A 25,385-nucleotide genomic window follows, 5' to 3' on the forward strand; every position below is an offset into this window, starting at 1 on the left:
ACAGAGAGACTGGAAACAAAACTGATTTTTCACGCTCTCGTGCCTTATCTCTGTCGTTCATGCTATTTAGTGTTACCTGAAAGCATTTAAAGTTTGTGAGATGAACACCATGTTATGAAACAAAAAGTCTGGTAGCACATTGATTGTAAATTACTTTAGGTACTGCACTTATGCACCTTTCAAATTATGAAAATGTACTATGTTTCAAACACGCCTATCAAGCAGTCCTATGAGATGAAAAAAATCATCACTTTTTGAGTAAAAGCTGCAAGATTCAGAGGTGTTTCGGTGACACTAAAAAAGTGGGATGAGATACTGTTTTTTCCTGCTCTTTAATCTATAAGTGTGTGGGTTCAAATGTGGTAGTAAGTACCAGTTTCCTTTCTGAAGTCCTTGCTAGAATTTAAATCTGAGTGTTTTAGTGCACAGAGAAAGTATACATCTTCTTAGCACTTGCCAGAGAGACCATACATCCAGTTCACTGGCAAGACTTCTGTGCAGAAGAAAAACATTTCTATTTTTCTTTTCAGCGCTGAAGAATGTCTGTGAAAATATTCATTACACAAGAGGGAATGAAAGAGGAGGATAGATAGGAGAAAATAAGGTGGTCTTCCAGTTCAGCTGGAAGGTCACACCAAGTTGTAACCAATACAGAAAATAGGTCACAGAAAGTCTTCTGCTGGGAAGCGCACTGCCAGGATACGCTAGGCTTGCCACTACATCACAACATAACACGTCTGCTTTTATCAAGTCTTTTGACGTAGTATTAAGTCCCTGCAAGCAGCTGGTGAAATAACAGGGTTACATCGAAACTTCCGCTGCAGTAAAAACAGTAGCACAGCCATGTTGTATGTAAAAACATGAAATGTAGAAGGTCAAAACAGAAGATAATAAAAATAATTTTAAAGCCTGTTAACTGCCATCTGAGCTCCGACTCCTCCTTTCTGCGTGCCTGGGGGTTAGCAATATTGCTTGCTCACTCCCTGCAGCCTCGTCTGTAACTACCATTTTGTCTCCAGGCCAGTGTGTGTATTTTAGCCCGGGCTCCCTGCTTACCTGCGCTACTTGCTACAGCTTGGAACAAACCAATAGGCCCTACAAGCGAATTTACGCTTAGACCGCAACTAGCATTTGCTTTCCTCGGGTATTGATTAGCACCAACACAACCGGCACTCGGGGACAGCCCAGCCGGCGTCTGTCCCCCCGCTGCTCGGCCGGGCGAACAAAGCCGGGGCCGCGGCCCTCGCCCCGCCCCGAAGAGCCGGCACCCAGAAGCAGCCGCGTTCATCTAGCCTCCAACCTCCGCCACGGCTCCGCCGCCATGTTGGCGCAATCGCCGGCCGCCCGCCCCGCCTCAGCACTGCCCCGTCAGCCGGCGGGGCGGTACCGTCCGCCTCTACTTCCGAAGCGGCGGTGGGCGGTAGGTGGTGGCAGCGGGCCGGCGCTGCGAGGCAGCGGGTAGCCGAGGGCTGTCGGGGGGGAGGGAAAGGGGCGGGCGGTAAAGCTGCGCTCCGGCGGTGTGGTGGCCTTCGGCCTGCGTCGCAGTTGAGGGGGGGGTGACATGGTGGTTGAGGGTGGCCCAGGTGGCCCCACGGGGTACTAGCTCGGGGGTAGGCCGCGGGGGGGAGGCTCGCTCTGAGGGAGCCTGCTGGCTTGGCGGGCTGCTGGGGGCCTCCGAGGTCTGCGTGGAAAGCTTTGGTGTCTAGAGTCAGACGAATATGGGTGGACATTCTTATTGTCAAAGTAGAGCACCTTACAAAAGGAAAGGGAGTGATGTTTACACAAGTTAAAACCGGGTTTATGTTCACTCTTTTCACTCCTGACTCTAGCTTTTGTTGATTTAATTTTAAAACACATCAGCAGGATGCTCCCTGGGCTTCCTTTACAAAGTGATGCAGCAGTAGTTAGAATTTAGTTTCTTCTTTAGAAATAAAGTATAAACATGAAGTTGTGATTTCCGAATAGTTACTGTGTCAGCCTCCAAGATTATTTAGTTTCTTTGGTTGCTTCTTTTGGGCGGCCTAAATCTATGCTAGCTTTTCTCTCTTTTAAAAATAAAGATGCATTTAAAACAGCTGACTAAAAGTATGTTACCTCATGTGAAGACTCAGGTTAAATAGCATTTGTGACCTGGCTCAAGAGAAACCTGGGCTTCAGTTCAGTTCATTAAAAGATGTTTTAAACCTTAAATTGTCCATAGTATCAGTTGAACAAGGGCACAAACAGAGTCAATCTTCAATTTTGCTTGTATTTTGCAGTGATACAGGAAATAAACAAGGGTGCTGAGCTCATACAGTTCTAGTCAGGTTAGTTAGTTTGAGGAGAATTAAAAAATGATGAAGGAGTGGCGATGCAGAAAAAAAACTTGATGGGGATCTGGTTTTGTAAAGGTTGCAAAATTAATGCTTATAGTTTCCATAAAGAGCATTTAAAGTTTGACTAATTCATCTTCATGTAGTAGAGCCATGTTGTGGCTCTACTTAATTTTCACTAAACCAATGTCATTAAAGAGCAGATTATCAAAATAAGGTTCCAACCAAGAGTTGATATTGGACTGTCACTGGCAGAAACTGTTTTGCCACAGGCTCAGTGCTTCCTATAGATCTAGGAGTGGATGTGACTTAATAATAATTGGCAGATGGGTATGATCATGTCAAAGAAATGAGCACATTTTGATGTCTAATTAGAGTTCAGTGATTTTTTTTAAACTTCTGTGCTTCAGCTGTTAAATGTTAACTTCTCTTCAGGGCAGTGGACGCTGTTGCTAATTGTTTCTGAAAGTAAAATAAAACACCTCCTAATCAATATAAACCAGCTTCTGGAAGAATTGATATCCTGTCCAAATAGTTAAGACTTGTATTGACTCTTCAGGCTCTCAGTTGTTCCTCTCTGCAGCAGTTTATAGATCCTGCCAAGCTAGATGAAATAGAGTAGATGCTCTCAAGAGCAACCTGCTTTGTCTAATGTTTTAGGTTGTGGAAAACAGGGGGGTTACCAGTGACCTTGAAGCCAAAGTAGAAGCATAACTTCTTAACTCTTAAGAATAGTGGTATACAAATTAGCTTTTATCCCACCTTCTGGATCCAAGAAGTGTTAGAAGGCTTTCTGCTTTGCTTTTGCAGTCTTTACAAGACTTGAATAAAGCCTTAAAATAATTTTGTACGTGAGGTTTTTGATGCCTATGTTCTTTGGTGCTAGTGGCATTGTTTTTTTCAAGCACTTCTGCTGCTATCACCCTTCTGCTTTGTTTCCCCAATCATGTACTCCTGTCTGTTTTCCAGTATAATCCCTAACTCCTGCAATAAGTATCTCTGTTTTTTAAAACCTCACAGCCAGGCACATCCAAATATGCTTAAGTTTATTGTGTTGTTGATCTCATCTCTGCATTACCACTGTTGGCCTCAAATAGCTGCTGTTTCATTGAGTACACTTCCATTTAAACTTTAAGCCACCATGTGACTGCCACAGTACTCCTTTAGTGTTCAGACTGCTGTTGTGGGATCCCTCACCTGATGTTTTGTACAGAAGCAAAATACTGAACATTTGGGCAGCAGTTGTTACCAGTGCCAATAGAACAAGTCTTGTAAATATGACTTGAAGAAATGAGCTCATAAGTCCTTAAAATGAGTGGTAGAAATGTACTTCTTCAGACTAATACAGGAAGCACAAGAATTTTTTAAAGTTTGACAAAACTTCAGAAAATTATGGGAAAGGTAACCTTTTTATGTATCTAGAGCCACTAGTTTAATACAGATGAAAGCTGGTCCCCCATTTTGATAATTAGGACTTACAGAATTAGTAACAGGTTGCTTTTCTTCATTCTCATATTTTACCTCCTTTCACCCTGGTTCTCCTAATGCTAAATATTTTTTGCCTGTTTTCTTACTGACTTCTGGGAACTAGGCTGGAAAATCATTATGACTTACAAATGGGTAGAGGTTGAAAAACAATCTCTGTCTGTATTTGAAATTTTTTTCGTAAAGTCTTTCCTCTGACAGAGCTAAGGTGTGATAGATAGCACTGAACATAACTGTTCTCTATTAGTTCTCAATTCTTCCCATCTGGAGCTGGGACAAACTGTCAAAAGTCATTCTTCTAGACCAAAAGGACCTCTATTTTTTTTTTTAATTTTTCAATCCTGTGTGTATCACTGACTTGTCAAGGAATTGAAAGCAAAGTTCTCACTTATTAAAGGCACATAGCTATAAGCATATAGCTATAATTCTTTCTGTCTCAATTAATTTGTCACTTGCTGACTGGGTTAGGCAGGAACAGAAACAAGTGGTTTCTCATTTGCTATAGAAAAGGTAAGGTGGTACTATAATTGTTCTGCATAGCAGAAATTTGTGTCAATTTCAGCTGTAAACTGTTATACTTATTTAGGGATTCTTTAAAAGGGAAGCTGTGGGTATCCAATCCCCTTTCTCTGTGATACACCTACTAAAATAAGGGACAAAAAACTGTGTTCGACCCTAGGGATCTCTTAAAATACTTTGCTATTTTGCTGCCAGAGCAAAAGCACTATTAAAACACTTCTGCCTTAAAAAGTCTGATTCTAGAGGGCAGAAGACAAGACAATTGCTTGACTTTTCTTAGACAAGAAGAGTGAATTAAACTGTTACATTCTTCTGTTTGCAGAGGTTTGAACCCTTATGTTTTCAGGGCAGGGGAATCTTGACATGTGGAAAAACACCAGGAGGCTTCTCTGTATTTCACTTTCTCTTACCATGATTTGCTGGCTAGCTGAAAGTACCCTGTCAAAAACAGATGCAAAGAAAGGTGCTACAAAAAGCCTGGAAGAAAAGGTAAGAGAACTGAAACGCTCATCTTATCTAACGTGTCCAGTGAACCAACTGAACTTTGGCAAAGGGACTCTCATTCTATCAAAACAGTGTTAAAAGCAACTGTGCATTTCCATTGAAGCCTATGCTCACAAATAAAACTACCTGAAACTGTCCTTTCCTTCAGCTTTTGAATGTCACAAATGGGTCACTCCTTAAACAAATGTAATGTAGACTTCTGGAGCTTTATCCCCCATGCAAGCTGCAGAAGCATGAAGATTTTGTCCCCCTCATGTGTAGCTAAAGGAGACATACTTCCATCCCTTTGGAAAGCGGGGGACAGGGAGCAGTAGTTTGGGAGAGGAATGCTAGGTCATTTACTAGTGGAAAGGTGTTCTCAGTGTTGCCAATGGGAAGGCTGTATCCTCATAGCAGAGTCTGAAGAGCCTTCTGACCAGCAGTTTCTTTGCAGGCAGAAATGGTTCAGAGATCTGTAGCCATCTAAGCAAGCGGAGCCAACACGCTGAAGTCTCTCTTAACCTGCTGAGCATGTTCTTGTTTCCTGCCTGTTTTCTTTCAAAACAGCAGTGCAAAAGAAAGGGTGTGTATGGAGAGGAAGTATATTTACCAGTGCATATACCAAATATATGTACTTAGGGTTGCAAAGCGTGTGATGTAAAAAAGTAGTCATGTTCAAAATCCTCTCCTTAAATTACAAGTGTAGTTAATCCTTCATTATGCAGATACATCTCTCATTGTTTGAATTGCTTGCTTGCCCAGTGTCTACCAGGAAGATGATCTAGTCTGCAGGCAGCGAGAATAATACAAAGTGTTTAGACAGGCCTTATCTTTAAAGTCCTTATGGTGAATCAATAGATGGTTTCTGCATACTCACCATGCACACTTTATTAGGCCTTCTCACTCTGTTTCTGTCTGCTAAAACTACTTGTGCTGTTTCATTTGAAGCAGGTGTTCAGAACTTTGGCCTTCAGTAACCAGAATGAAGCATACTCAGTCTAAAATATATCCAGTTTAAAAGTCATCTTCAAATTATTGGTTAAGAACTCCTAACCCCTGTTTATCATTTCTGGGGTAACATGCTAGAAAGCATTGACTAGAGAGCAGAGCACCATCAGCTGTGGTGAATGATGTTCTTTAATCTTATCAGTTCTTGATTATTTTTTTTTTTGTTTATGTGCTTTTTGCCTGGCAAACAAAGTAAGTTTACTGATGGTGACAAATAATTTCTGAGCACTTTTCTTTTTCAGTTTTAAATCTAACCATTCTGCATGATTTAAAAGGAGCACCCAGAGTTTAATGGTGTGATTTATTTTTTTTTTCTTTTTGAAGTCTGTTGCTATTGAAAGTGACTACTTCATATAGCTGGTTCTAAAAATTGTCTTCTCCCCCAAGATGCTCCATTCTGATAAAAATGTGCAGGACCGGGGACTTGTAGTTGTGGATCCAAAGGCAAAGGATATTATTCTGGAACACAGAAGTTATTGCTCCAAGAAGATGAAGGAAAGACATTTCTCGGGAGATGTTCTGGGATATATTACTCCTGTAAGTTAATAAAATGGATAAAATTGGTTCTTTGAATGAATATGCGATAGACTCTGCTAATCTGCAATCTTGCATCCCTGCTTTAAAAGCTTTTTTTGTAATAATGGGAGCATCTGGTCAAATACAGCCAGTCAGAGAATTGTTTGATAGCTGGCTTGGGATTCAGGTGGTCTCAAACCCTTCTTCTCCCATCCATCTCTTGGAGGATGTCTAGGTTGTTTTTCTTCTCACTGGTAAAACGGAAATTATAGTATTCTCTTGTCCTTGATGAGCCATGTGAAGTTCCAGTAAAGTCAGTCCAGGAGGGCTAAGTGTCCTCATACTATGCAGCTACCAATTTGAACTTTCTAAATAAATAGTAAAAAATTTATGCTGCTGTCAAACTGATCTCTGTTGCTATCCAGTCTTACTGTTATTCAAAGCATCCTGTCTTAAATAATATATGTTTCTTCCTGTTGTTTAGAGGATGCTTTTCACTTGCTTCAGTCTTATACTGCACAGAAGAGAAATAGGTGCCCTGTAAATTTTCACCTTTCTCAAGTTCTCTTAAACATAAATGCAGAGTTTGTAAATTCAAAACTGTGTTGGAATCTATGTGGAAATTCCTGTAGTTCAGGTGAATTTGCACAAGTTGAAGATTGCCTTTCATGTAGCTATCAGAGTTTCCAGAGTACTTTCTTATTTAAATAAAAATAACGTCCTCAAACTAACAAATGGGGATCTAGCAAATGATTACATGTATGTTAAAGAATTTGTATTGGTCAAAAGTAAAGTGAACTGTATATCTTGCTTTTGAGTCTCTCACTTTTTTTCCTCCTTTCTTTTGCAAGTGGAACAGCCATGGCTATGACATTGCTAAAATATTTGGAAACAAATTTACACTAATCTCACCAGTCTGGTTACAAGTGAAAAGGAGAGGGAAGGAAAAGTTCCAGTTCACTGGGCTCCATGATGCTGATAAAGGTGTTATTTTCTTTTTCTTTGAATATGCATTGCAATTAAGATTACCGGTCTTGTTGCAGACTGGGTAGCTTTGGCAATATATGCATGTGGGTTTTTCTGAGTCTGCCTCATGGTGAAGTACTTTGATCCGTTACATTTTTTGGGGAGTTTTCTTGAGTGAACTTCTTTCTGTCCCTACCTACTTCCACATGTGTACATAGTTTATCTGTCCAAAGAGTAAGTAGAAAGATTGGCTCTTCCAACAGGCTGTCTACAAAGCCCCTCTTAAAAAAGGAAGGGAGAAAGAATATGTACAGGCATAGAAATCATCTGTCTTTGGTGTTTGCACTGTGCAGTTGTTTACCTGTTGTGTTTTTTTTACCTCTGCAAAAACCTTTGAGTGAATTTGTTTTCAGAATGGAAGATAAGAGAATTTTTTCCGTCACTATCAAGAAACTGACAGCAAGTTCAGATTTCAGCTAGTATGCTCTTAATTAATAACTAAGTAGTTTATGTTTTTGAAGTTGATTGAAACATTTGTCTGTGGAATCTCATTTGAAACAGCTATAATTCTAACCATTTTAGTGCCTGCTAACAAATTCATTCTAGTGCAGTGGCTGCCAAGAGGAGTGGATGGGACACTTGAAAGTGCCATCTTATCCCCCTGCCCTCAAAAAACCCAAAAATTGCTCCCAACTGATGCTTGGTGAGTATAGACGGGTTGTTCTGAGTGGGCAGTAAGATAGTTTCCATGATGAGGCAGAGCTCTAAGCAGCAGGGAGGGGTTTCGTAGGGACTACTGTAAGATTGTAGTAAATGTTAGTTATGCCGTGGTGGAAGTGAATAGCTTCAAATTCTGTGCATCAGAGGATGTTTCATCTGTGTTGGTTATGAACTAGTAGTTTGTGGCAGGAAGACGGCTATAATGAAACTGTGCTACATTGTTTGAAGAATGCTTGAAAATATGTTGTCATTGTCAACATCATTTATATTTTAACAGTTGTTCTCTTACTTGATACTGTTTGACAGGCTGGATGAAAGATGTCAGAAAAACCTCCAAAAACATCAAAATAGGTGAGTCTCTGGTTTATGTTTGTTTGTTTTTCATCTTCTTTAACTACTGGCAGAGCAAAAGAAGGCTTTGTTACAGGTGTATATGGGAGAAAGGGAGGTTACCTTAGCATAGTTGTATGAAGGAAGAAGTCTGAGAAGAAAAATAAAAGCAATTAACTATAGATAGTTAAGTAACTGAAGTGTTGATCCTGTTGGTGCCCTAATGTTTTGCTTTAACCTCTTGTCTCTGGATAAGTCCTGGATCGCAGGTCCCTCTCTGGAGGGGTACTTCGTATACAGCACTATGTGCTTACCTGGGCAAGCAGTTTTCAAACTTGTTGCTCAGGGGTTCTGCTCAGTTAATAAGAAAAAAAAATAATCCAAATCTGGGTCAGTCGGACTTTCCTGCATGGTAGTAGAAAAGTCCTCCTTTGGCTCTTCTCCCCTTGAAGCTGGGAACTCAAGGGAGGTGCCACAGTGTGTGTCTCTAGGGAAAATGGCAAACATTGCTATAGAGGTAATACTGTGTTAGACTATTTAGATTTGTCTATAGCAAGAATTCTGTGGAACTGTGAAACCCTTTTTGATTCAGAAGGGAGTATGAAACTTGAAATGCATTAGAAAAATAGAATGCTCAGTCAGATATTTTAAATTACTTCATCTGCCAGATGATAAAGCCTTTGAAATCTCTCTAAACTCTTCTACAATACTCTTTTACATCCTTGGTAGTTAGAAAGGGCTTTAACATAGCTCTTTATGAGTTGTTGGCTTTTCCAGCGTGTATGGTTGCAGACTGTTCCAACAGCAGTTTTCCTGACTCGTCTGACTATGTTGTTAATGTTTTAACTGTGTTAGAAAAAGAAATTACATGAGCTGAAATGCCCATGTTTTCCAAAATAAAAATTTGTCATAGGGTCTTGAGATGAGAAGAAGAGTGAAGTAATATAAGGCTATGTACAAAAGAGTAAATTAGAGTTTGAGGTGAACTTTTCTATCTTGTTCTTGTGGTAGAAGAAATGCACAACTTACAGGAAGATTGCTGTTTCATCTTGGTGTTTTTTTAAGACTCTAGTTGGGGCCCTAAGTGATAGTTCAATTAAGACAGTTCAATCAAGTGAAGGTGTCTGCTCTTAAAACTTGCATCTGTGTTGACCTTTAACTAAATATAAAAGGAAGAAGAGTGTTCTATAGTGTCAATTTATCTGTGCTGCTAAAGTTGATCAGAGTAAAAGAGCAATGATCTTAGTCATGGAATATGTTGTTTGGTGGCATCTCTGCTTGTATCTGATGTATTCTGTTTCTGCAGAAATATTCCAGTGTAGATAATAAATTCTTATTTTTCCCTACTGATTGCTGACTTTGCTTGATAGTGCCTCGGATTTTGTTTGATGGCTGGACTTATCAGGACTTCGAGAGTGTTTTTGGCAGTGAGGATGAGATAGAGGAACTTTCCAAGAACATGGTTCTGCTAGCCAAGGTAAAAAGAGTTTTTGCTAACGCTTATAGAATAGCGTGAGATGATATTTGATTCATTTTTTAATGGGTATTTTCTCGTTTTCAGTAGTTTTATGTTCTAGAAAATAAAATTCTGCTCAAAACACTAATGAGATAGGACTCTTAAGTGCCCCCTAATACGTGTCCAATTCCTGTAAATATGAAGTATAGCAACGCTTAAATGCAGTTCACTACAAGTCTAAAATGAGACTACGTAAGTCTGATCAACATAGCCTTGTTAAGTTATTGTTGGCGTCTGCTCTGGTGACTTTTGCCTGCTATAAATTGTGATTGATAAAAGCTGTTCCAAACAGCTGACAGGCTGAATGTTACATAGGCAGTAGTGGATACCTGATAAATTTCTCATGGAGGTTGCCTAGTGAGCAGACTGCTTTCTTTTTAATTTATATTAAAAAATAAAACTATTAAGCATGGACTATACTGGTTAGTGCTGTTTTTGATACGCAGAAAAAGGGTCAGGGATGCAACGAGTGCTGTTTTCTGTGTTACAGAAGTACATTCAGGCTCAGTGTGCTAAAGTTAATGAGCCACTTCTAATACCAATAATAACTGACTGAATATCTGTTACTGTACAGTTTTGCGCAGGTATGAAAAAAACAGTTTTCCTAAAATGTTAAGAGGCTGGGGAGAGGAGAAGAGGATTTCCTTTAAGGAACGGTTACTGTTTGCTAAGGTTTTCTGGGCAGCCCTTTAGCTAATGGCTTTAGAGCTATGCGAGTGTAGGACCAAACAAGTTGTACCCAAAAGACATTCAACTTCAGTGGTTGATTCATGACAGCATGCTTAATTACTATCAGAGTAAGTTTTCTCACTTGCTACACCATGTAAAGAAATCTTAATGTCCTCTAGAGGAAGATGGATGTAAACTGAATAGTTTCTTAAAATTTGTAACCGATACATCAATTTTAGGTCCTCAGTAGCATTTGGCCTCTTAAGGAAAGGGTACTCAAGTACAACAGTATCCTTGATCATGCTACACATGAATTATCACAAGTGAGATTTATTGTGGGAGATGTTTGGAATCATGCCTATGCCAGGTTAGCATTTGCATCTTTAGACTCAAAAGCTCATGAGTTTTTTCCCAATATACATGTAAATGGGTGTCAAATGATTTACTTAACAACCATCTTTCATTAATGGCTGAATTTTCCCAATCTGATACTGGTTTATCCTGCAAGAGTAGAAGTCATGGATAACTTAGAGATTTTCATCTTTTGCATATTTGTTAAATAATGTGTGCTTCTGTGATTTCTTCATGAAATGCTACATTAAAGATGAAGCTGGTATAAGAATACAAAGCATGTTCAATCTGTAACAGTACAAGTAAAACTATAGTAATTATGTGCTTTGATGCTGTATCTCTGATACAACCCTAATGAATAAGCATGGTGATTAACTGTATATTGTTGTTGATTCCCTTTATTTAGAATGAAAATTTCGATGGTTTTGTAGTTGAAGTTTGGAGTCAGCTGGGAAATCAAAAGCAAACGTGAGTATAAGTCTCTAGGATGCAATTGCTAAAAATTGACTCTTTAAAGCATCTTTTTAATTTGTCCATATTGATTTCAATTTGCCTTTATAAATAAATACACATTCTAGGACAAATGAAGATTATTCCACTTATAGAATGAAGTAGAAGAGTCTACTTCACTCTACATGTGCTCAAAGATTACATAATAATCTTTACAGTGGACCTAGCAGACCACATTAGCCTTTCATATTTGAGTTCTGCAAGATGTTACTGTTGTACAAGGGTGAAGAGGGTACCTCAAGTGCATGCTTACTCAGATGTTGGCCCTGGCCTTTATTATAACATTGATTGGTTTGGGTTACTGGGGGAAGGTTGGAATCATGGGATACTTTGAAGACCACCAAATCTGAGTTGATTAGGAAACCTTCCAAACCTTTATATAGACATCTTTTAGACATACTGAAACTAAAACCCAAATCCCCAACCTGAAGCAAATCTAGGGAGAAACTGCCTTCCAGTTCTTGCAAGCACAGTATATTTTAAACTTTCGAGTAGTTGATCTACCTTTTGGTAGGTCCACTATGGAGTTTCAATGAGTCTGAATTTATTGTAGCGACTAAGACTGAAGGGCTTATCCATAGTAAGCTGTTTCCTGACATGTTCCAATCAGTTTTCCTTGAGCAAAAGCCCCTTGGCTGTCTTAACATCTTGGACAGAGTCAAGGAAAGGCAAGTTCCAAACTGCTGCTTCAGGAGGAAAAGGCAGAACAGAACGTGTGGTGAAATGAATGATTCAGTGCAGCAGTCTGAAGATTTTGTGTTAGTTTCCTCAGGAAATTTAGGCATCCATTCCCTAAAGCACAATATTCCTACCATTTTGCTATTGCCTAAAATGTCTGGGGGAACATAGCTTAAAGGAAAGCTCCACAGAATGAACACTTCATTATGGAAGACTTTCACCTTTCAAAAATGGTTACTTCTGGTTATTCTGCTTAGGGCAAATGTTATTGACTGATGGCGTATAATAGTTATTTCTGGAACTGAGTGTGCTATTAACAGAGTCCTACATTTTCCCTGTAAAATCAACACTTGGGAACAAAGAATTGAAGCTGCAGAATATTTGTAGCTTTGTCAGGGGCTCCACCATTTGCAGTGGAACAAATAATCCTTAAGATAGATGCTTTTGTGCATAATTAGGTAATTTGCCAGGTTGTTCCTAAGTGTTGACCTCTATACTGAGCTCTGAACTTATTGCAGTATCTTAATAAGACAGCCAACAAGGTGATTTAAGCCATTAGTAACTGCCAGCAAGAAGTTTGGTGTAGTGATCAGTTTATCCACTGTGCTTACTGTATTTCAGTAAAATTGATGCTTTTCCTATTAGTTAACTTACACGAATGTAAGACAGACTGTATTACTGTAATTTTAAGACTCACTGAAGACCAGCTTAAGCACTCTAGCATCAAAGTGCTGTATTGCAAATGACACACGTGAACAAAGCATACTTTTCTGTTAGCCCCAGGGTGAGTTTACTTGTGGCATGGTAAAAATGTTACACTTTATCAGGAGTAATGCTGGTTCAAAACATCATTGTTTGTCCCATCTTGTGTGATAAGAACTATTTGTACTAGAGGAGGTACTGCGGTGTAGTTGCTCTAGCCTTCAGTACCTGAGTGTTATTTAGGTGAAGTAATAGAAGCACCACTTACACGTTCAGTGTCTGTTACTGATAGACAGGAGTGGGAAGTATTTTCCATAACTTCAGAGAAGGAAAGGGTTATTCTCATAGAGTAGAATGGTAACTGCCTTCTTTGCTCTGAGTCAGTGATGTTTGATCATATGTGGCTGCCTGTGAACAAGACTTTAGGATTATCCTAACTAAAAACGTGAAAGATGATGTTTGGCAGAAAAACATGAAGAGAAACAAAAGTTAAGAACTGCAGATTTTCCTCCTCTTCAAGACCAGTTTTGATTTAGGTGCTTCATTGTAAATTCATCTGTGTTTTTTTTCCTCCTGTTATTGCCACTCCCGTAGAAATGGTTAGGGTAAGTTGCAAAATACTTTGTGTTGGGCTTTCTGAATAAGACTAATCTAGGCAGCAAGCTGAAGCTAGGCTTTGTGTGTGGCAGAACAGTTGTTTTGTGAAAGTCGGAGAAGCTCATCATTACATTAAGATTTTGTCTCATGATGCTTTTAAGTTATGAGACCATTTTGAGTTTAAGTCAGTTTGTCTATCACTTGCTCTAAAACTGGATGCCTTGGGTATCCAATGTCCCAGGGGTTTTCCCTATCAATGTTTTTTGGAGTGAACAAGTGCTTTGAACAGATCTTAAGGGGCAGAATTAACTGAACTTAGCACCATGGCAAGCCTGTATTCTTATTGCACATTGGGTGCTGTTACTTTGGGATCTCTTAATTTCCTTTGGAACAGCGGGGAAGAGATACTCCCGATAAATGGGTAAGCATGGATGATGGTCTTTTGCTTTGCTTGTCTCTGTCACAAAAGAATTGGAGCAGCTCACGGCCTCTTTAGGCCACAGAGTGGCAGTATTGTAACGTGATTCATACCTGATCTTCCCTGTCAGATTGTGTATTGTGTCTTTCGAAAGTGAAAAACAGCAGTAGTTAAGCGTATTCTTAACCCTTGGAAGGGTTGTGATCAGTTGACAGGTAAGTGTCAAGACAGGGATGACCCCTAATCCTTCAGAGATATGAAGCATTCATAGGACAGCAATTCTCTATGCTCCATATAGAGCTTCTGTATTAACTGTTAGGTACATAGTGTAGGCTTTCCGGATTCAGATCCTTCAAGGTCAAACACCTGAAAGTAGTGTAATCTACTTCCAAGTAGAGGAACAAAAGGTCATAATGATGCTAATAGTTTGTCTGCAAATTACTTTCAGAGCTGTCTGACAATACAAGGAGACCTGCCTAGCTAATACATTTTATTCCTGTTATTTAGTGTGAACATGTTTTATTTTAAAAAGAAAATAAAAAATCAGATTTTTTTTTTCTGAAATACAAGGAATAGTTAAGCAGTTAGCAACAAGTTATTGAAACTCAGATGCATAAAAATATCTGGGGATATGCTGCAGCTGCCAGATTGCCTTACGAAATGACAGGGTGGTGGTGTGGATCTAAGTAAAAAATATTTCACTTAGAATCATTATGGCTTTCATTTCTCAAAACCTAAAGTAAATGGATACCTAGCTATGAAATTAATAAATAATAAAATGACACTCATTTATTCTAATGCATCCTTTCATGTATCTGTGTTGAGGGGAAAGCTATGGAAATGACTCCTCTTATTTTTCTAATAGTGTTATGGAAAAGACCCACGATCCTATCCAGTGCACTACTTTAGTGGTGCAGGAACACTTGATATAGCACAAATTTCTTTATCAGACTTAAAATGATGAGAGAGTGGGATTTGCTTATGGAACATTTGTGCTTGGTATGGTGTTTCATGAAATCAACATCTACTCTCTAAAGTGATGCTTTTTAACAGAGCGCACCAATATTTCTTGAGGTAGGTGAGTCTGCAAAAGAATCTGAAAACCTGCAAATTAGTGTCCTAACTAATAAACTGGGTTATGGTTTGAGCGCTACATATATCAGAAAGCTGGATTAATTGCAGCTGAAGCTGTCTTCTCAGTAGACCTCAGCTGAGTAAGTGTTCCCATGAGATACCTTTTTTCAATAGCTGAGCATGAGTTTTGGTTGAATTAGAGAGGCATGATGACATCTTCATAACACATGCTCTCCCCATTGTCTTGATGTTGGGGCTTGAAACACTGAATTGTCTGAAGACCTTCTGACAATTAAGTTTTGTAAATATCTCCATATAACAGGGTAACAGTGTTAGCTCTGCACGAAGTTTCTGTAACCCATAAATCCTGTGACTAGCCTCTTTAAGAACCTGTGATCACTGAGTGTTTTTAAAATGTGGCAAATTTAGACACTTCTATGTCAGCCCTTTGCGTGTTTCTAGAAAATCTTGGGGTTTGAGTACTCACTTCAACATGAGAAATGAACGAAAATTCTTCCAGCAAGGCCTGAGGAGTTATCTAAAAAGAGCCTTCAGTTTCCTGTTTATCCTAGCTGGCATTACAGATGAGATAAAACGTTGCTAAGAAGCTACATGCTGGCATCCACTAAGACATGAAATTCTGTGGTTTCAGGATCACCACGTATCTTCTGGTCTATATCTTCTTAAGCAGAACTAACATAATCTGGTTTTGTTTGTTTTCAAGAACAAAAAATTCTCTAATCATTCAGATTTGGGGTTTGAATTGCTCTGTAATGCTCAGCAGACTAAAGTCTTAAATTGTATTATTATCTTAAATTATATCAATCATTTGTGGTGCTTTCTTTTGCATATTCATTTAAATGTTGATTTTACCGACAGTATAAATTTTATATAAGAGAATTATGTGCCTAAATATAGATATGTTAGATATCCTCAGCAGCCTGGTCTCTGGCTGTTCATGTAGGGTCCCAGATGCCTCGAGTCTTACACAGCAATCCTGTATGCATGCTTTGTATACCTTTGGATCTATAAAATGGCATTAGGTTCTTACATTTAGATGCTGAAATACCACCTGTTCTATCTGAAGAACCTGAATTGTCTTTGTGTGTGTATGTGGACCTAAGCTTTAGGGTGTTTATACTGACCAGTTCAGGCTCCTGTAGATGTCTAATAGAGTACCTTCTATAGTACTGTGTTTTCTGGGAATAGAATTATTGATTATTGATACACAGATCACAGTGAGGTCAAATTTAATGTGAGGTGAAAGACTGCATCTAACTGATGCTGTCTCCTCTTATGCTGACAATCGTTGCAACAGTGAAAAAGTATTCAGCTTCCCGTCTTTTATTCTAACACGTAGGAAATTAGTCTCCTAACAAAAATTTAAATCAGCCTAGATATCCAATGCAGGTGATACCTCAATTCTAATGTGTTTTGCAGCTTCTTATAGTTTCAACTTGCTTCTTAATTAAATAACTGTCTTTTATCTAAAACTTTATTGACTGATTTTGCAGTAAAATATTCCAAGTTATTAATCCTGTGGCATTTAAGTTTAGAAATGTACAAGGCAGAAACATTGAGATAACTGAGCAAGCAAAGGTTCTCCTGCTTATTTAGTTAACAGCTAGACAGGATGATGTCTCTCTTGCTAATCTCACTTGTGAGTTTATTGGGTGTTTTTTTTTCTCCAGAGACCTCGGTCATGTTGTGAAAAAGACATGAATGTGCACATTATTCTGATCAGTCTGTCATTAGCTGACAGATGGCACTGCCATCACACAGAATCAATCTGAAAAACGTGATATTTTTGTCACCACGTGCTGCAGGCACTTGGTATCATGCAGAAGATGACCTTCAGACATCTTATGAATGTTGGTAGGAGTATAGGAGCAAAAAGCTCTTCTGGCAGTTCTATCCTTCATGTTAGTCCCTGAAAAATTAATCTATTAATCAAAGATTTGCCATAATTCACTCCGGTTTCTTGGTATTAACTAGGCAATGAAATGGCACAAAAGGGCAATTTCTTCTTGAAGCAGACAGCTTTATTCTGTCCAATTTTCTTGACAAGACATAAATTTTAGGGAGTACTGACTACCAACTTGTACAAAAAAGTGGCTGAAGTTGGAAAGTTGCAGAGTTCTGAAGGGTCACACAACTGAAGGGAAAGGTATAACAGCCTTATGTGTCTTCTGCAAGGCTTTTCAAATACACCTGCAGCCCAGTCTCATGCACTGAACATGTCTCAAACACATTAGACCAGCAATGCCAGAAAAAGGGAGTTCTGAAAAAATAAGCTTCCCTCAAACTTTGGGTGATGAAACTTTGGAGGTCTGTGTACTTTATAGGGAACAGAATACTTTGAAATCATGAATGCTTGGAAAATTGACATACCAAATAGTAGAGATAATAGAAGGCCTGAAATAGTAGGAATGAAGTAGACCTTAATTAGCTCAAGATAGAGTCTTAAAGCTGCCAATGTTTTAGTAGCTACTCTGAAGTTATATTTGACAATGGTGAAGTCTCTGGTAAATATTTAATGAAGCCTTTTCAGGAAGACTGATTCTATTCCTACTTTCCTGCACCTCATTATAATGTTTAAAATGTCAGTAGCTTTTCTTTCAAAATTACCAGTGGTAATATGGGAAAATATTGTGTTTAAAACAGTGGAAAGCACTGCTGGGACACAGTAAAGTTTTAATGTATAGCACACAATAAATGAGCATTCTGCTATTGCTGATTGGAGGAGAGGGGAAGAGTGCACATTTGATTTACATAATCTGTCTTGGCTGACAAATGGAAAGGAGCCTAAATTAAGTCTTTAACCATTAATCCTGCCTGATTTGCTTAAAAGGTTTCAGGGCCCAGAGATCTGGCTTGACAGGTTAGTGAGTAGATGTTAATCTGGGTTTCTTGAGCAAGAATCTGCAGTTGTCCAGCTACCCCTTTTCTTCCTGACCTCCTTTGGGTTGAAGCTAATTATTTTTTTGGCCAGAGCTATACTGCACAGACTTGGTGGCAGGAGAAGTGGCTGTTTTGATGGAGTCTGGTTTTAGTTAGAGTCCTGTGTGCTAGCTACAAAATAAAACCAGCAATCCAAACTGCACTCCTGCCCCTTTAGCAGGCCACAAATATCTGTCCTTCATTTACAGTTGTAGGTTGTGGTTCTAAGCTGTATGCCTTTCTAGTATTAAAATATGACTGCATTTGTGCAGTCACTGTTTTTGTGGGTGCATCACTGCTTTTGTGGATATATTTTTCTCTCTGCTGGCTACCACCAGTGTCTGACATTGCCAAGAAAGTCAGAAACCTTCAATTTAATATTCACTTGATTATTTTTTTTTTCTCTGCATCTGGTTCAAAGTAATTCCAACTGCTTTTCTTCTTATCCTTCCAATCATTGCTGTCTGGATAACAAAATTTGAGGAGCTGAGGCAGATATGTGAAGATGCACAGGGGGAGCAAGGGTGTTAGCTCTGTTTCTAAATGAAAAAAAAAAAAAAAAGACCAGGTATTATCTTGCTTTGCACCTATGTTAGGTTCTTTTGTCCTGTTCTGCCCCTCCTTCTATCCCCTCACCTTATAAATAATTAAATTTAAAGTCAGCAAATGTTTTGCATGGTGTAGAGGTCTCAAAGCTCCTACAGCTAACAAAGGCAGACTGGCAGAGAAGAGAGATCCCTGCTGATGAACAGTGTAGAATAGTCTCAATGCCAGAGGAATTGCTTTTTTGGTCAAATTTATCTTATATGTAGCATCTCTGACATCTAATAAACGGTGCACTCATACAGCAGTTTGGGCATAATTAGTTAAAAAGGTCATGAGACACAAATCAGTGGGAAAGAAAGCTTAGCTCATTTTAATACTGATTATAGGTTTTGATAAGATTATGTTATGTGGGAGCTGTGATGTGTATGTTGGAATCAATAAATGTCTATTTAGTTTAGTGTTGTCATTTTTTTATGTGTTCCTATGGAAAAGGACTCTTCTTTGCTATAATTGATTTGTCTGAATCATGACACTGTTAATGTGGAATGCATATGATAAGGAAATGGGAGGGAAAGCTGTTACTTTCCCAGAGCAAGAATGGTAAAAGTACATGCTGCAGACAGACCAAAAGCTGATTCCTGTAATCTCATGGCCCTCACCGGAAGAGAAATATAGGTGGCAGTGTGACAGGTCATTGTCAAGAGCTGTTCAGCACAGCCAGCTGTCAAATTGTAAACACAAAATACTGATGGTTTGGGGAAAGTGATAAAACTTGCTTTGTTTGTTTGCCAGAATTTTGAGAGTAATGGCTTTTGTAGCATCCTTAAGAAGTTTTCATCAGGCGTCAAACCATTTCAGGGAAAATGAAAATACTTGGTTACCTTTGGATGGTGTCTACATTGTGCAAGTCAAACATCGTTACTGTGATTGATAATTATATTGGAAGATGAATAATTTCAGAAGAATATCTCTAGGATGATGCTACCTTGAAAGGAAGAACAGTAACAAAAGTTGTTTCTGAGAGTTCAGGTCTAATCCAGTTTAAGTGGAGCAAACAACTTGGATGATTGCTTATGTATAACCTGCCTTTCCTGCTTTAGCGCTTTAAGCCTACTGTAATGGGTTGTGAAGTTGCTTTCTACTTGGTTCAGGTTTAAGCATAGTTCTGAACAGATCTAGAATTCTGTGCTAATATTATCTCTGACTCCTTTGTGGATCCACCCTACCAGTGGGTAAATATGAAAGTTGACTTTGTTATGAAAATTCAAATGACTTAAGGGAGGCGCACAGAAAGGCCTTATAGTGCACTTTATATTGTGAATTGAAGGTAGTATTGGACTCCTCTGAAGATAACAAACCATCAAATAGCCATTAAACTTTTTTGTTTCTGCAGTCGGTGTCTGAAGGATTTTCTGTTAACATCACCCTTCAAATCAGGAAGACTAAAAACAGTTTACATGAGAATTTTGGAGTTTATTTTCCTATTGAAATGTTTAGAATATGGATATGAAAATCAGCCTTTGTGAAAGTTTTTAAACGATGCATATGGAAGGTGATACTTTCAGATATGACATTGTCAAACATTTATTTTGTAGTTATACAGTAATGTATTGAGAAACAAAAGGATTGTTTATACAGAAAAAAACAGCTGCAGAAATGTTTCTAAACACAGGCTTCAGAAATATCCTTTGAAGATTGCATATCTTGCTGTGAAAGCATCTTTACAAATTCTTAGACCTCATGTGTAGTATTAGAGTGACAACTTGAATCTATTCAATAGCTGCTTGTTTCAGAACTGTGTTTGATTCTGCTATTGATTTAATTCTTTTTACTGAAAATGACCTCAAGAGGTGAACTGCTCTGATAAGATAAGCTGGTTTTACATGCTAACAATGCACAGTTAGATTAAAATAAAACTAGGAAATGTTTTAGCCCCAAGGTGATCAGTTCCAATAAAACTAAGACTGTCTCCAGCAGTTCAGTGTTCTTAGTCCTGGAAGATGGTAAACCTCTGATCAGTCATCTTGATTTTTTTTTTTTTCTACTGTGGTCATTCACTGCAAACTCTGTTTAGCTCTCTAGCCAGCTGCGTCTTTTCAATTATTTCTGCAGTTATTTGTTAACTTGCTCTTGCCAATCTGTAGCACCAGTTTTACTGCCTTTCTCTCTAACAATATATTTCTATTTCAGGGAGTTGATTCACTTGCTCATTCACCTTTCTGAAGCTCTGCGTGAAGCACAACTTAAACTCATACTGGTCATCCCTCCTGCAGTTGCAGCAGGGTGAGTATCACTATTTAGGTGGCAGGTTCCAGATGAGATATTTTCTTGTCTGATACACAATAAATTGAAAGCTGTGTATAGCTATGCAGTTTAAACAAATAAGAAATAATTTGAGTTTGATTGGTAGTCCTGTCTTCATGCGTGTTGCACTGAATAGCCTTAGTAACTATTAGTTACTAAGTTTATTTATATTTATATAAGTAACTATTAGTTACTAAGTACGTTTATATATAGCTCATAATTTTGATGATGAAATATCCTGCAGAGGAACCTGCTATTGTGGTGTTAACCCAAAATGTCTGGTCAGAACTTCCAGAATAACAAGAGCAGAAACAGTTGTGGAGCTTAACTTGTAGCCCAGAAACAGCTGTGGAGCTCAGCTTGTTGCCAAGGAGTGTAAAGGGTGTCATAAAGGTAGCATGCAAAAGAACTTTCTGAGCCTCTGGGCACAATTGCAGCTATGATAGATAGTAGTTATTCTTTAAGTAAGAAAAACAGAGCTACAGGAAGGAATTGTATCTGTAATGGGGCTGTGGGTTTTTAAAATTATTTATTTTGACTTGGTAGTTCATATGTACAGAAAATGCATTTAGTAAGAGGATAATATTTAGAATTGTTAATGATTCTGTTTATTTGTGCAGTGATTTCAGTCTGATGGATGTAACAGTTTATATGCTCTTCTGGCTTAACAGCAGTAAGCAGTTCTTATCTTGCAGTGTTTATAGAAGAGATATGTACTTCCTATGATTGTATTTGTTGAAAAAACAAAACCCACATGGAAAATGAGAATGTAATTTCATTGTATGTGGAAGGAATTTGAATCCTCTTAAAGTTTTTACATTTTTGGAAAAGATTTCACATTATCTCTAAGTGATCTACAGTAAAACTGAAAAATCACAGCTTTACTATATCTCTAGTCTTTATCTGCAAAGAAAATGGCACTCCAGATTTCAAGGAGATTGTGTCTAGTCCTTCAAGGTTTTGTATGATCAGTCACTTAGTACATCCATGTGAGAGTGAGCCGATAGAACTGAAGACAAGGGTGAAAAGTGATTCAGAATACCAGCAGAGTGATGTGACTTCATTATTGTGATCTCAAATTGAAATGTGGGCTATGCCAATGCTATACAGATTTATTAGCAAGAGTTTTCCCAGTATCCATCTGCCATTTGGTAACATTTGTTCACATTTGGATGCCCTTCCAGGTGAAAAGATGCATGGTATTCTTGCATCACGAGCATAGCTATCTGTTGTGCTACCATGTGGAAAAGTGTTGATGTTATACAATAGCGCTACAAGGATATACAAGGAATACATCATGCCTTTCAGAGCCTCGTGACAGTAAGGGTTATCTTATCCCCAGGTATCTACCAGGTTCTGAATCTCTGTATTCCACTCTCCCTTTCCTTGCTTCTCAAAGGGAATCTCAGAATTACAGAATGGTAGGGGTTGGAAGGGACTTTTGGAGATGATCTAATCCAACCCCTCTGCCAAAGCAGGTTCACCTAGGAGCAGGCTGGACAGGATGCATCCAGGCATGTTTTGAATATCGCCAGAGAAGGTGTCGTGGTTTAGGCTGAACCAGCCACTGCAAATGTGGGACACCCCATATGGAACCGACGGATGCTCCCCCACATATCTCTTCAAAGGCAGAGGCAGAAGAGGCAGAGACTTCTGAGTTTAGAAGGAACTAAACTACTTGAATGAAATAAAATAATAAATAAATAATAAAAATAAATAATAAAATAAAAAGAAAATAATGAAATATATACAAAACTATATGTAGCTCCCAGGAAGACAATCACGCCACCAGCTGGCACTGGTAAAGTCCCAGATGACTCAGACAGGAACTGGATTCTGGATCTGGATTCAGGATTGGGATCGAAGGCAGATGAACAGACAGAGTCCTCCTTGGACACCGGCCATTGAAGAAAGAGGGCCGACCCTTTGACCCCTCAGCTTTTATACTGAGCATAATGCAGATGGGATGGAATACCCGGTTGGTCAGTTTTGTATCAGCTGTCCTGTCTGCTCCTCCCTGCAGGCGGGACCCCTTTACGCCTGTCTGCTTCCGATCCTTCAACAGGGCAAATAGCAAAGTTAGCTGGCCTTGGTTGTTATAGCAATAAGTATAAGCAAGAGCCTCTCTGCATACCATCTGTTGGCATCAACTATAAACATAGGTCTTATCACTCTGAGAGTGAACAGTGTCTACAAAATATGCAGCCAATTTCAGTAGTTAAAAAAGGCCCAGCTAAGAATCAAAGTTACTGAACAAAATTGGTCCTATTTTACCTCAAACCAGAACAGAGGGAGACTCCACAACCTCTCCGGGCAGCCTGTTCCAGTGCTCTGTCACCTTCAAAGTAAAGTTTTTCCTCACTTTGAGATGGAATTTCCTGTGTTCCAATTTGTGCCCACTCACCCTTGTCCTGTGGCTGGGCACCACTGAAAAGAGTCTGGCCCCATCCTCTTGACACCCGCCCTTTAGATATTTCTAAGCATTGATGAGATCCCCTCTCAGTCTTCTCTTCTCCAGGCTAAACAGATGCAGCCTTTCCTCATAAGAGAGGTGCTCCATTCCCTTGATCATCTTTGTAGCCCTCCGCCAAACTCTCTCCAGTAGTTCCCTGTCCTTCTGGAACTTGAGGGGCCCAGAACTGGACACAATACTCCAGATAGGACCTCACCAGGGCAGAGTAGAGGGGGAGGATGACCTCCCTCAAGCTGCTGTCCACACTCTTAACGCACCCCAGGAGACTACTGGCCTTCTTGGCCACCAGGGCACATTGCTGCCTCATGGTCATCCTGTTGTCCACCAGCACTGCCAGGTCCCTCTCTGCAGAGCTGCTTTCCAGCAGGTCAGCCCCTAACCTGTACCAGTGGATGGGGTTATTCCTCTCTAGGTGCAGGACCCTACACTTGCCCTGTTATACTGTGGGTAGGCGAAATGTTAAAGTTATGTATATGTCACGAGTGATGGCCTTTTACTGTCAGAGTGAGAAGCTCCAAATACCTATTAGTTGTTTTTGAGAGGTTTGGTGGGAGCTCTTGTAATATGGGAATCCAGGATAATGAAGCATAACCTGTTGTAGAGGATTACATAAAAGAAACCGTCTTCGTAGGTAACTGAGTATGTTGCAGGGTGTTTGGCTAACTGTAGAATAGGTGACAGATGGGACACACGTGCCAATCCTATGTTGTGCTTGTCCCTTATCTCTGTATTTTACCTAATGGAATAGGTACCTCCTCCTGGTTATGCAGTTATTTTTGGCTTAGTGGGGTTGACTTTCTAATCACAATAACTGGAGAAGTCTTGTAATATTTGCATAGTTGGCAATGCAAGATTATTTTTTTTCCGAGTTTCCTTTTTCCTTCAAGCTGTTCAGAAACCTTATTACTGCACGTGAAAATTCAGTAATGTAAGTCAATCTTAGAGAGCCATTATTAGGCATTTTCCAGATAAGAGTTAGCAGACAGCTGAAGAAAAATATTACAATGACTTATTTTTCTCGCCTTTGGCTGTATAACAGTGTGGACAGGCTCACAGTTGCTACAGTTTATGACAGTTTAACAGCACGGTTTCTGGATGATGGTGTACAGCCTCCTAAGTTTCTTGTAGGCTGTCACAATCTTCCAGTGTACATTTATTTTCAAGGTGCCAAAAAGGCTGAGAAAATGGAATGCCTGAGCAGGCATGTCTCTTCTGCAAGCTGGACTTTTCTCTGCAATGGTCTCAAGTTTTTGTTGAGTTTTGTGAGGTCCAATAGCACGAGGGGGAAACAAAGCATTTCTCCCTACAGGTATCTTAAGTTTAAATGCTGCCTGCTGAAAAGATTCAAGGACTCTGTAGTAGACTAAAAAGTGGTCTATGTGCTGAGATCAGTTAGCGTCTGTACTGCAACTGTGATGTCACCTCTTCAGCTCTCAACTGAAGTTTGAAGTTTGTGCAAACTCCTCAGATTGATCAGACCTTTTCTGTATGTGGTATTACCAGAGCTGGAGGCAGTAGTCACTTGACCATCACGCAGTTATTTGAAAGAAAGTTCAGGCCATAAGATGCAGAGGATTTTAAAAAGAAGGAAGCTTTTAATCAGCACTGTTTCTCAGGATGAGGCATCACATGTGTTGCAAGTAATCAGAGCTACAGGGCAGGTGTGTTGTTCCTTACTGTCATGCATGTCTTTGGCTGCTGAGACCCAATTTTGTGGCTTGTAATATTTGAGTCTCAGGAAGCCAGCTTTCTCTGTCAAGAGAAGGTTGATAGTCATTCAGATTTGCTTCAGAATATAAATGCGTAAATGAACTTCTTCTGATGCATGGATGGCTTTGCTGGTAAAACTTTTTACTACAGAGAAGGTTTCAAGAACTGAACCACGCTTTTGGCTGTTGTCCTCTGAAATGCTGGCATGGTTCCCAGTAAGCTGAAGTGTTATATGCCATGTTGTATTAAATCATTGCACCACAGAGCGATAACTGCAGTACTTCCTTAAAAATAAAGACATGGAAACTAAGTCCTTAAAAATCTATTTCTGGCTCATGAGGTAACCTTTGCAACATTCACAGACCATTAATACTCTCATTTCTTGCAGATTTCTCTGGAAAATTGTGGCTGGTATGCCTTTGTGTTACATGGATGTGCAGTGGCGATAAATACTTTGAGATTCTAGTGGTTTGGCTGTCAAAAATAATGAGAAATTACTGTCTTCTCTCCTGTCTGTCATTTATTCCAATCTTTCATGCTGCCCTCTTATGATCTACA

General features: G+C 39.2%; 1 protein-coding gene across 1 annotated transcript in view; it reads left to right on the forward strand.

The window, feature by feature from the left end:
- The first annotated feature begins 1,399 nt into the window (after nucleotides 1-1,399).
- CHID1 (chitinase domain containing 1) overlaps nucleotides 1,400-25,385 on the forward strand; it is a 127,626-nt gene continuing 103,640 nt past the window's right edge. Inside the window, exons 1-8 of the mRNA XM_082485554.1 lie at nucleotides 1,400-1,420; nucleotides 4,639-4,805; nucleotides 6,195-6,344; nucleotides 7,175-7,307; nucleotides 8,316-8,360; nucleotides 9,710-9,816; nucleotides 11,282-11,343; nucleotides 20,531-20,623. Coding sequence (XP_082341680.1) covers nucleotides 4,653-4,805; nucleotides 6,195-6,344; nucleotides 7,175-7,307; nucleotides 8,316-8,360; nucleotides 9,710-9,816; nucleotides 11,282-11,343; nucleotides 20,531-20,623 — 743 coding nt within the window. The 5' untranslated portion in view covers nucleotides 1,400-1,420; nucleotides 4,639-4,652. The remainder of the gene's footprint in view (nucleotides 1,421-4,638; nucleotides 4,806-6,194; nucleotides 6,345-7,174; nucleotides 7,308-8,315; nucleotides 8,361-9,709; nucleotides 9,817-11,281; nucleotides 11,344-20,530; nucleotides 20,624-25,385) is intronic.

The sequence above is a fragment of the Vanellus vanellus genome, assembly GCF_965231255.1.
Source record: "Vanellus vanellus genome assembly, chromosome: 6".
In the NCBI taxonomy this organism is placed as follows: Eukaryota; Metazoa; Chordata; class Aves; order Charadriiformes; family Charadriidae; genus Vanellus; species Vanellus vanellus.